The sequence below is a fragment of the Nycticebus coucang genome, chromosome 9, assembly GCF_027406575.1.
Source record: "Nycticebus coucang isolate mNycCou1 chromosome 9, mNycCou1.pri, whole genome shotgun sequence".
Lineage (NCBI taxonomy): Eukaryota > Metazoa > Chordata > Mammalia > Primates > Lorisidae > Nycticebus > Nycticebus coucang.
In genome coordinates this window covers 23445482-23458233 of record NC_069788.1, presented here as the reverse complement: position 1 = coordinate 23458233, position 12752 = coordinate 23445482, and the positions used below count along the sequence as shown (strand labels likewise).

Sequence of the window (12752 nt, the reverse complement as noted above, 5' to 3'; positions counted from 1 at the left end):
CCAAATAAACACAACTAGTTAGAGACAGAGCAAGAATTAAAATCCAAGTGTGCCTGAGTTCAAAGTCTGACTCTGCTTTGATCCTTCAGTTCCAACTTCAAAGTATTGAGATAGGACAAACACCCTTATTTTAAAATAGCATTATCACTGACAAACCAAGTTAATTTATGATTAAAAACCCAACTTTCAACATCTTGTAGCTTGGAACAGCAGATCTGTATTGTATATACATATAAGCCATTTATACAATGGATGTTACAAAGCCCCTGTCCTTACGTTTTGTCTTTTTATTCTCACACTGACCCTGAGAGATAGGGAGTGAACAACTAGGCTATATTTTAATATGATGAAACTACAGTAAATGCAAAAGCACTTTTTAAAACACGAAGTGTCAGATGTGTGACAGCAGCACTAATGTGACTTTCTGAAAGCAAACCTAATTACGTCACTAAACAGCTTAAAAATCTTTCAGTGGTTTTCCACCACTTACAGCATAAATAGTCTAACTCCCTCAGTATTGTGCACAAGCACCTTTACAGTTTCTGTCATTCTCTCCCAAACCCCAGGCTGAGCTACAGACAATACCAGCAGGTCTAATTTAAACAAGTCTCCCTACCTTTGTTCTTAGAGTACCATCTCTGAAGTGGCCTTCCCTTTCACCCTAATTCCATCAAGTTCTTTAAATCTCAGCTCAGACGGCACTTCCTCCGCAGAAAGCTTTCAGGACCCTCCCAACCCTCCCTCATCCCCCCAAGTTAATTAGACTCTCCTCTGGGTTCTTTTAATATTAAGTGCTTATTGCCATTACAATCAATCTCTCACACCACATTGTGATTGTCTAACAACACATGTATTTATCCATAATAGACTATGACTTTTTAAAGGAGAACTCTGTGCTAGTCTTTATCTGATTGCAGGAGCTCAGTTAAGTATTTGTTAAATGCAGATAAATTATCCCACAGACCATGCAGTCTTTTTGACTCGATAGACATTTTCATGCAATCAATTCTATTTTTATGAACTTAAACACAAATAAAAATAGTAAGCTTTCAGCTCTTCTATTAATAAGTAAAGAACATCACAGACAACCTCACACTGTTTCTGAACCTCACCCCATCTTTTACAAGAGATGAGTTTCAAAGATGGGATGAGTTTCAGGGAGAGTTTGAAAACGTATAATAAAATTAAAGTCAAAATTTTAATAGTATGCTGTCGAACTATCCATAGCACTAAATTCTCTTAGTTAACCTGTACCTTTTTTTTTGAGACAGAGTCCCACCATGTCACCCTAGGTAGAGTGCATCACAGTTCGCAGCAACCTCAAACTGTTGGGCTTAAGCGATTCTCTTGTCTCAGCCTTCTGAGTAGCTGGGACTACAGGTGCCCGCCACACACCTAGCTATTTTTTGTTGTTCTTGTGGCAGTTGTCATTGTTGTTTAGCAGGCCTGGGCCAGGTTTGAACCCACCTGCCTCAGTATATGTGGCTGGTGCCCTAACCACTGTGCTACGGACGCCGAGCCAGTTAACCTGTACTTTTATCATCACACTGTAGTCAGGTGGTCAAGTTAACATATAATCTATCTGAATCTCATAATTTAGCTTCCTTATGAATAAAACAGATTATTTGTGAACTGGCCCCCAAGTCAAGTCTTTCCTCCATCAATGATTACTGTTTATGATTTCTGTAGCAAACAACCTATTACCATACTTCCATACTGTTTTATTTATTTCATTTTGTTTCATTTTTGAAGAAATTAGTGTAATTTTAAAAATATGTAACTTTGGGGTCTCGAGTGCATCAACGGCCACCAACCTTATAGCTATCCCCACAAGACTAGTGAACACCTTATAATAAACAGGAATAAACATGGCCCCTGCTCTCAAGGAACCCACAGTGTGCTAATGTCATCAGCACCTGTGGGTACAGGACATCCATCAGAACCCCTGGACCTCCCCCACCTGTAGCATAAACAGATGGTCCAGCTTTGCAGGACTTTCTGCCTGGTGAAGTCTTTCCCAATTTATATATCATTCCCCCTGACAATACCTACTCTGTCCTCACCTAACCTTCACTACCAAAAGCAGAATATCCACTGTGAAACCTCTGAGGGCAGAAGACCTTCTACCCTGCATAGGTAGCACAGGCATCCTGCTTGATGTCCCAGACCCCAACAGCTTCTCACATACACCTTCTTTCACCTATCTTCCCCTGCTGCTGAGTCAAACATCTGGGTATGGGCAGTGTCCTCTTCCTTTAGCCTCAGGCCTGAGGGAGGGTTCTCAACAGAACAAGCAGGCAGGCCTCAGTGACTAAACACTTTCCGGTACTCGAGGAGGGCAGAGAGGGTGGGGAGTGCCAGGTCTGCCTGGCTGTCCAAGGCTACCCTTGTCTCACTTGGCTCTGAAACAGTCTCTGTTCTCCCTCCTCCCCTTTCTGGATCCAAGCCTCCCTTCTCCAAGGCCTGGATGAGACTAGCCAGCATCTCACAACAGAAGCCATAAAAGTTCAAGGCTGTTGCCCCAGAAACCCTGACTGGAGAATAGCTGGCTAGGTCCTGCTTGTTTTTTCCTTAATCAGAAAAGCCCGCTAGGGGATTCGAGGAAGGATCTCAGCTGCCTTCGTGGCTAGAAGTTAGACTGATTCCCTCCAGCCCCTAGAAGGAAGAAAAAGTGGCAACTCTGCATTAATAGTGGGAAGCAAAAGAGACTGTGGAAGGGGGACCCCAAGAGTTAAGAGTGGGGAAGGGGGGAAGGAAAGGAGGTCTGAACTGCTGGCTGCAAAAACCAACTCAAAAAACACCTGGCCTTTCGCCTTTACAAGTGAGTTCTCCAGGACATACTCCAGCCTGCCCTGTTACCACTTCCAAAAGGAAAACATAATTACTGAGAGAAGGTAAGAAAGGTAAGAACCACTGCCCCAGGAAGTAACTCCTACACAATACACATACACACAAACCACATGGGCACCGCAGGGTTGGAGGGCTGATTTCCACAGCGTTCTCATCTTTCAGCTGGGTAAAACAAGCCATCACTTCTGGTTCAGCTTTTACAGCCAATGCAAGAGAACACCGGGTAACACAGAACAGAAACATTAGCACCTCCCATAAATGAATTAATCAGGGACGCATGATGGTTAAACAAGGTAGAGAAAGCTGCTATAGCCACGCTGCTGACAAAGATGCTACACTTCAAAAGAAATGACAGAGCACATTCCCAAGTCACTGGGAGATGATTGCAATTCTGGGTACCAAAGAATCACGAATCTACTTGAGTTAAATCTGCGTAGCTCAGTGCCCCTGGGCAAAAATGAAAATGAAGACTGCTTTCTAACAGCCCCCAGCAAATAAACCGGGAATCACTGGAGTTAATACTTTCAGATGTTGTGGTAGCTACTGCATGTAAATAGGGAAGTTTAATGTAGATGTCTGTAAATATTTCCTTGCATTTCAAAGCAATCGATGCATCCAACCAGAAGGCAGGGCCAAACAGCTTAGTCACCAGCAGGCAGGGCAAATCGCTCCAGCGGTAAAACAAGGCATAAAGTAAACACGGTCATCCTCCTCCCCCACTTGAGCCAGAGCATCAGCTCCCGATATGGCCCCCAGGGAGCAGATGGGTGAATTTCCGTGACTCTTGTCCCCAGCGCCATCCTCTCCCCCATGCTCTTACCTGCTATCCTAAGCACTGCCCTCTCGGCGGGGTCCAGCACTGAGCCCCCTTGAATCTTTCTTTTTGATCTCTCATGTTTAGGCAGATTCCAGGGTAAGGTGTCTCCCGGAGCCGGGGATGCCGAGCCAGATTTCAGGCTGAAATCATCTTCGTCAGAAAAATCCGCAGAGGAAGACATAGAGCAGCGATAGGATGCGTTCCCGGAACTCTACAGAGGATGCCACAGAAAAACACATTAACGGCAAAACACTCACACATGCTCTTCAATTTAAACAACCCTCCCTCTTCACTCCCCCCTTCCAAAAAAAATCGGCTCCGGGATCCTGCACCAGCCTTTGAGATGAGGAGACAGGCAGAAACAAAAATAATGAAACCCAGGGCTCACCATCTTTTCTTGGCCAATCTCTGATAATAGAAACAATATCCAGGCAGTTCCAGTACATGAAGATTTGCACGGAAGAAGTGTGTGGCCTGCGGTCCGGCCACCAGCTCACAAATGACTGGCCCAACAATGAAGCCAGAATCAACAGCCTTCCTGTTACAAATCTATAGTATCTGGCTCCCCCACCAGGACAGGAGAAACATTTCCCATCACTAGACTGCTGGTTAATTCATTAACGCAACTAACTCGAAGTTTCAAAAACAAAGCACAAATGCAGGATGTTGGGTCCCAACTCCTTTCCGTTCCAAGCCGCCTCACTGCTGGAGGCTCCTTTCTGACCGGTTTGGAGCCCCTTGTCTGCTTTATTTCATTTTCTTCGTAAGACTGAAGCAGGTTCCCAGAAAAGAGCAAGGAGGGAGGAAGGGCTGATTCTGAGAAGAGCCTTTTCTTAAGACTGAGCGAACACAAAAGACTGTTTTCAGAAGCCGAGGGCAGCGCCAATAAACAAACATCTGAACTCAGTTTAGAGTTCCCGAGATAATTTAAACCTCTAGCAAAGTAACAGCTGCCAATAATGTAAATGAGAATGATGCTGCACAGCGACAGGAAACAGAGCTCTTCTGGGCTCCTGGTCATTACCCAGTGAAATGAGGAACACCATGCGTTTACCAAAGCTCTCTGCCTGAAGGATAGTCCTCACTTCAGGGAGCGGGACCAAATCACAAAAGGGTTATATCTTCCAGAGAAGGAAAATGCACAAGATGTTATTCCTTCCTTCTTTTGGGGGGTTGTGATCGTGATTATTTAGAAAACCCCTGACTTACTAATGAAACAAGAATGCTGACTGTCCCTGCCAGGAACAGGGTTACAAATAAAGTATCAAAGGGAACTCTTCCTTTTCCCACTGAGAATTCCACTTTGCTGAGGCTCTTGGTGAAGATGCAAAACTGGTATAACTTGAATTCCTGAAATGTAAGTTGCAGCCACGGATTCCTAAGAGGCAAGTTGCAGGCAGGAATCAGTGAGGCGTGCTCCAATCGGAGCAAAAAAAACACTGGGCTGTTCACAAAAGCAGTGGGAACTGCAGCACAAACAGGCCGTGTGAGCCACATCCCAAGGCATGTGAAATAAGCTATAACTGAATCAGGACTTCTGATATGGCTACACATTGTCCACACCATCATTTCAAAGGCTCATGTGAGGCATGTAAGACTTAGCCCCATCCCTTCCTCAAAAAGCAGTTTTCCATTTCATTTTACAGAAAATTTCATCCACTTGGCTACCTTATTTATTAGATTTTGTACGTTTTCCTAGTGGCAATAAGGTTAACAGGTAAACTTGAAGCTAACAAGTACATAACATTGATTTTCTGAGGCTAAACGCCAGAGAGTTGTCAGTGGCACTGACTCATGCGATTATCAACCCAATTTATTTTCCATGCTTTTCCAAAAATTCATTTTGCCCTCTGTGAGGTTTTGTTGTTGGCTGTCTCTGTGAAAAAGGGTGACATTCTTAAGGACTTTTAAAAGGGTATTGGGTTTCTTTGGTTGCTCTGTGTCTTCCTGAAAGTGGCTTCTTACCTGTCCTTACTTAAGGTCATTCTTTATCTGTAAGATTATATTTCTTGTTGCCTGAACTATTTTTGTTGAGTATAGTAATTTGATTATTTATCTTTACAGACTGACTTGTGGAATAACTGTTAAAGAACTGCTCTTTTCCCAAAATTACTGATTATTGAGTTTTGTAGAGTAAATTTTTTTAATGGCCAGAGTCTCAGCTGATTGAATAACAAAATGTGATTTATGCCATGAATAAACACCATTAATCACCAGCAGCCAGATGGGAACAGTTACCACCCAGGACCCAAGGGTGTTGACTGGTGCACTCTAATCTGGTAGTGTCATTGGTAAATAGATAAGAGACAAAAGGAAGAGAAGGCAATCAGTAACACCTCTGTTAGCAATAAACCACAGGAAAATACAGACCACACACGCACCCACAGACACACAGTGAGAGAAATCATACACATTTACATATGGTAAAGTCTTTCCCAGGGTACAGGACTCCAGAGTTTTAAATGATTACATTGTTTCCACAAATATTTCCATAAATACTTTTTAAAAATATAAGGTAGGTAAACCATACAAAATTAGTCCCAACCGAACTCAGAAAATTGAGAATGGATTTAAATGAAACTGCTTTGAAATGGATCAATCCTATTTTTTTTTAAATGTTATATTCTTTATGGACTTGAAATGATTTGCCAAAGCTGTCACTAGCTTGGTGGTTAAAGAAGAACATGAGAGTTCTTTTGTCTTGGGAAAAGCAAACATATTCTCTGACCCAAAGTCCAAAGCCTAACCTTTGATGTGGGGCTTGGAAAGGTAGGACAAAGAAAGATGGCTTCTATGGCCAAAGAAGCCCGAGCTTCCTATTAGTCTAGTCTTATAACCTAACTATGCCTCCCGTGAAAATACAAATACACTATGTCCATCAATAAGAGATGGGTTAAATAAATTATATATACATAGTAGCCCAACACCATGGGCTACTCTGTAACAATTAAACAAAAATGTTGTTGATCTACATTGAGCAAAGAAGGAAGAATTCTTATAGAACAATTCCTTAAAATCTTTGCCTGTGTATGTGTAAATGGATGGATGGATGGATAAATAGATAGGCAGACAGCTAAACCAATACATAAACAATGATTATCTTTGAGTGATGACCAAGATTATGAATAGATTTAATTCTATTCCATGTAATGTTTTAATCCAACACAAATGCACAAAAAGATCGTCAAAAAGAAAATAATACTATGTCAAAGGTCAAAGAAAATATCAAAGACTCTATGAAGAAGTAACTATGTAAGCCAGTGCTTTTAACTGTTCTGGGCTCATGGACAGCCCTGAAAGGTCAATGAAATCTATGGAAACCTCTCTCTCCATGAGCAAATACACACGAACTCTCCAAATCATTTTATGGTATTCACTGACCCACTGACCTCAGGTTAAGACCCCAATTTGCACCATCATTTGTCGTCACCATTTGGCTGTTTGTATGTTGAGAACAAGAGATACAAGAAAAAACTGTGGAGTAAGTACACCCAAAAGGGAACAGAGTAATTATAGAAGTGAAGAAAAGGTTGGCCTAGGTCATAATATTTTTAACAGTTGGACCCTTTTTTATAAATGTCCATGAGCCACCTCTGGACAGATGTCAAATCTCTACAACCAAAAGAACACTAGGTTTTAACAAACAAAAAAATCTTGTATAGTAAGTCCTCACTTAACGTTGTCCATAGGTTCTTGAAAACTGCCACTTTAAGCAAAACAATGAAACAATGAATAAGGAAACCAGTTTTACCTTAGGCTCATTGATATAAACAAGAGTTAATTATGTCACATCTCTATTCACAAAAACATCCCCAAACTCAAAAATAACCAAAATATTTCTATTATTAAACGTTAAAATAAACACGAGCTATACTTACACTTAAAGAAAATTAAGCAAGTAAGATAATTACTCAGTTTTTGATGAATCAGTGGGTGACAGCCTGTGGTAGTGGGTTAAATCAAGGAACAAATGTCTGCAAAGTGAAAACTGTAAGCAGCATCTCCTCTCGCCACACACTTCAAAAAACAGTCCCAATATGGCGGGCTCTCTGATGCTTTCTCACCACATCATTTATTGCCATGCATTTGTTTGATTCTTGTAGACTTCAGAAATTTTTATTATAGAATAATTTCTTTATTCATTCACTCTTTTTTCAACCTGCTTATTCCAGTTCAGGGTCAAGAGTAGCCAGAGTCTGTCCTGGCAACTCAGGACGTAAGGTGGGAACCCACCCTTGACAGGATGCCATTCCATGGCAGGCAAATGCACACTCATACAGACAAACACACACACTCACTCATTCTGGGGCAGTGATGAGTAAGTAACCCACACATATCTTTGGATGTGGGAAGGTCCTGGAGTACCCAGAGAAAACCCTCACAGACATGGGGACAATATGCAGATTCCATACAGGCAGCGGCCCGGCCAGGAATAAATTTTTTTCTAATTAACCTTATAACAAAACAAAGTTATTCAAGGGCCTGCTGTGTCCAGTCTTCTACAGTTATTCAGGCAGTTTTAACAACTGAATTAGATCACCAGAAGGTTTAAACTGACTTTCCTAATAGCCATTCATTCTCCTTGTATAAAAACTCAGATCTCCTAAAGCCAGGACAATTACATAATACAACATTTTTAGAAGGGGAACTGAACAATAACTTCTTTAATTGAAACCCCGGTGGGGGATCATAGATAAGTACAATGGAATTGCCTAAACTGGAAGCTGCCCAGCCTTAGCACCCTGATCTGTAGGAAAGCACCAGGAAATGGTCTTAGCACTCAGCATTCTTCACAGGCAATGGAGAAACAAGTACAGAGATGAGGGTTTGTGAAATAGCTCGTCTTGGAGAACCCCACAGCCTGGGAAGCAAACTTCCACAAACACACAGACTTATGCACATTTCTGTATGTATATTTCAAAATATTTACAAAAAAGTTTTAAATGCACATGAAGAAACAGTTAGACAAATCCCAATTGTGGTGCATCCCACAAGATAAGTGTCCTAGATAATTCAAAAAAAGGTCAATGACATAAAACAGACACACCCATAAAGGACAGACTTCTCTAGATTTAAAAAGACAACAGTGGCACAACAATAAATGCATGAACCTGGGTTGCATTCTGTATTTGGTTTATTTTTTTTAAGCTAAAATGATATTTTCAGGGACAACTGGGAAAATCTGAACATGGAGCATAGACTATTTATTACATGGTATTAGGAAACTATTGTTAATTTTCTAAAGTGTAACAATGGTATTATGATTATGAAGGAAAGTGTCCCTATCTTCAGGAGATAGAGGCTGAGGAAACTTCAAGATTGTTTCAATAGGGGCGGCGCCTGTGGCTCAGTCCGTAAGGCGCTGGCCCCATATACCGAGGGTGGTGGGTTCGAACCCGGCCCCGGCCAAACTGCAACCAAAAAATAGCCGGGCGTTGTGGCAGGCGCCTGTAGTCCCAGCTACTCGGGAGGCTGAGGCAGGAGAATCGCCTAAGCCCAGGAGTTGGAGGTTGCTGTGAGCTGTGTGAGGCCACGGCACTCTACCGAGGGCCATAAAGTGAGACTCTGTCTCTACCAAAAAGGAAAAAAAAAAAAAAGATTGTTTCAATAAAAACCAAAAGGATTATTAAATGTAACAACAGCTGACACTATGTGTGCGTTAGTCTACTCTTTGAACTTTTCTGTGAATCTGAATATTTTTGTCATTAAAAATTGAGGGGAGGGGTGGCGCCTGTGGCTCAGTCGGTAAGGCGCCGGCCTCATATACCGAGGGTGGCGGGTTCAAACCTGGCCCCGGCCAATGCAACCAAAAAAAAAAAAAAAAATAGCCAGGCATTGTGGCAGGCGCCTGTAGTCCCAGCTACTTGGGAGGCTGAGGCAAGAGAATCGCTTAAGCTCAGGAGTTGGAGGTTGCTGTGAGCTGTGTGAGGCCACGGCACTCAACCGAGGGCCATAAAGTGAAACTCTGTCTCTACAAAAAAAAAAAAAAAAATTGAGGGGAAATTGATGTCTTTGTCAGTTTTTTAAAGTGTTGCTTGTTCTAAGCCTATTCTTTACATCAATATTTTCAGGTTACAAGGACACAATGATTTTAGTTTTGACCTAAGAAATTCCTCATAACATTTTTTGATAAACACTTACAGAGGCACTGGAAGCAGTGGCCTAAGATAACGAGCCACTGTAGAAAGATGATCTGATTTCCTCAGTCCTGAGCATAATTTTAGACTGAAAAATAGATATAAAATTTCCTGTGCCATTTATTTAATATATGTTCCCATGAACACAAAGTTCAATATCACATAATTTTTGGTATTTAATATAAGCAAAAATAAGTTTTATTTTTTCTTCAAGATTTAGAAAAAATCAAAGATCCAATTTTTTTTTTTTCTTTTGAGAAAGAGTCTCATTCTGCTGCCCTGGCTAGAGTGCCCTAGCATCACTCCCGGGTACAAGGGATCCTCCTGCCTCAGCCTCCTCAGAAGCTGAGACTATAGGTGTCCAGTATTTAAAAAATGCCCAGCTAATTTTTTTCTATTTTTAGTAGAGATTGGGTCTTGCCTCTTGTTCAGGCTGATTTAAACTCCCGAGCTCAAGGGATCCTCCCACCTCAGCCTCCCAGAGTGCTATGATTAGAGGTGTAAGCCACCACACCCAGCCCTAATTTAAAATACCCTAAGTTAGGTAAGTAAAAATACTAACTTCCTACATGTTATATAAAAATACACTGTATGGCCAAAGACTATCCTTAAATAATTAGTTTTTTATTTAAAGATAAGTCAATAAGCAATAGCATAATACTTGATTTTAGAGGTCCCAAGGAAAACAACCTCTACCATATATACAAGGATACAGAAGAAAACAGTAAAGGAAAATAGGAGAAAATGTGTTTAACTCCTAAAGACAAAATGAAATGTAGTAAATTTGGGGGATCTCATGCTTGCTTTAATTAAAAAATACTTTTAGGGCAGGGAATGGTGGCTCATGCCTATAATCCTAGCACTTTGGAAGGCCAAGACAGGAGGACTGCTTAAAGCCAGGAATACAAGATCAGCCAGGGCAACATAGCAAGACCCTGTCTCTACAGAAAAAAAATACAAAAATTAGCTAGATGTGGTGGTGTGGGCCTGCAGTCCCAGCTATTTGGGAGGCCAAGGCAGGAGGATCGCTTGAGCATGGGAGTTTGAGACTGCAGTGAGCCCAGCCTAGTCAAGACAGACAGACCCTGTCTCAAAAAAAACAAATAAAAAATGTCAAATAAATAGCTCTTAATTAGTCTCTCAGGGGAAATCACCTTAATAAAGTGGGGGTGGGGGTATCTGATTTGGTAAGTCCTCCACTAGCTCTCTCTCCTTTGAGAGAATATTTATAGGAGCTCTGAACTCTTGAGAGGTGGAGGAGCCTGAGTATAGCTGGAGAGGAAGGAAAGTTTGGAGGCAGAGGGAACGAGAAGATTACTGCTAGGTTCTGACCCCAGAGAGGAGGCTTTAGGCCAATGGTTCTCAACCTTCCCAATGCTACAAGGTATTTTCATTGTTAAAAAGGGGTCACGACCCACAGGTTGAGAACCACTGCTTTAGGCAAAGAGTTAAAAAAGTCAAAGGATTCTTTCTAGGTGGAGAGCCCCAGTTCATCAGCCTATTAGAGAACACTGGAATTCAGGACACAAACCCTTTTTTTTTTAGAGACAGAGTCTCATTTTATCGCCCTTGGTAGACTGCCATGGTGTCACACAGCTCACAGCAACCTCAAACTCCTGGGCTTAGGTGATCCTCTTGCCTCAGCCTCCCGAGTAGCTGGGACTACAGGTGCTCGCCACAACGCCCAGCTATTTTTTGTTGCAGTTTGGCCAGGGCCGGGTTTGAACCCGCCACCCTTGGTATATGAGGCCTGCGCAACTACCCACTGTGCCCCAGGCACCACCCCAGGACACAAACCCTTTCTAAGGTACGCCTATAATTATCCATTGGTTAAAATACCCTTAATACTGTATTTCTAGGAAAACTGAGCTTGCTGAGGGGACACAGGAGAGAGAAATTTTCCATCTTCATTTTCCCCTAGCTGAGTAGTCTCTCTCACCACTATGTGAAGTCAGTATCAAAGATTTGTTTCCTTCCTTTTTTAAAGCTGAGCAGTGTTCCATTGTGTATATATACCACATTTTCTTTATCCCTTCAATGGCTGATGAACACTTAGGGTGATTCCTCTCATCTTGGCTACTGTGAATAACGGTGCAATGACCAGGGGAGTGCAATTCTCTCTTCAAACTATTAATTTCAGTTCCCACTAGTAGCATGGCTTTAAATTCTAGACAATCATTGCTTCGCTCTAGGACACTGTACAAGACTCTTTCAGTTTAACAAGTATATTCTAGCTGGACGTATCATTAATTAAGTGAGTGTAATCAGGGACTACACTAAGCTTTCTCATTCACTATCTCATTTAATACTCACTGAAAACCAATAAGGAAACAGATATTTAGGGAGGTTAAGTAGCTTATCCACAATCATTCTGTCAGGACAAGGTGGAGGCAACATTCTCATCCAGGTCATTTTGATTCCGAAGCCCCTGCCCTTGACCACATGAAATGCAGTCCAACCACTACAGGAACATATAACACACTCACAGCCCCCAAAGATCTTACCATTGCTTTGCAGAGATCAAAACAATCAGACTTGATCTGGGTTCAGTACTAGGTCCAAAGCATAGAAATGACCCGGAGACAGGTGTCAGTTTAAAATAAAAAGAAACATCCAAAAATATGTGACTACAGTACACACAAGGACTGCTGCGTGTGTGGTGAGCATCCTCCTACTCAAGGTCCCAAGCCTTCACCTGCTCTACAGTCTCCTTCCTACTCTTAAGATTCTTTGATCCTATGTGCTCCCACACTTCCACAAATCTCCCCAAATAGGTTACAGATAATAAGAAAACCATGTAAAGTATCAAAATACCAAATTTTTCTAAAAATCTTTCAAAAATTTCACAAATTGTTTTGTAAGTCCATCTAAATCCAATCATACCAAAATTTCATAGAGACATCAAGAACTACCTTGAATATCTACATATAATAGTCTTTCTAAACAAA

At 41.6% G+C, this 12752-nt stretch overlaps 1 protein-coding gene across 8 annotated transcripts in view; it reads right to left on the bottom strand.

Annotated features, from left to right (window-relative positions):
* DST (dystonin) overlaps window positions 1-12752 on the bottom strand; it is a 465208-nt gene that overhangs the window by 395446 nt on the left and 57010 nt on the right. For 6 of the 8 annotated variants that reach the window (XM_053603771.1, XM_053603761.1, XM_053603774.1 and 3 more), the window contains exon 2: window positions 3671-3878. In XM_053603771.1, coding sequence (XP_053459746.1) covers window positions 3671-3848 — 178 coding nt within the window. In that variant the 5' untranslated portion in view covers window positions 3849-3878. Of the gene's footprint in view, window positions 1-3670; window positions 3879-4055; window positions 4300-12752 lie in introns of those variants that run through there. The other 2 variants (XM_053603755.1, XM_053603768.1) reach the window with 2 other exon arrangements.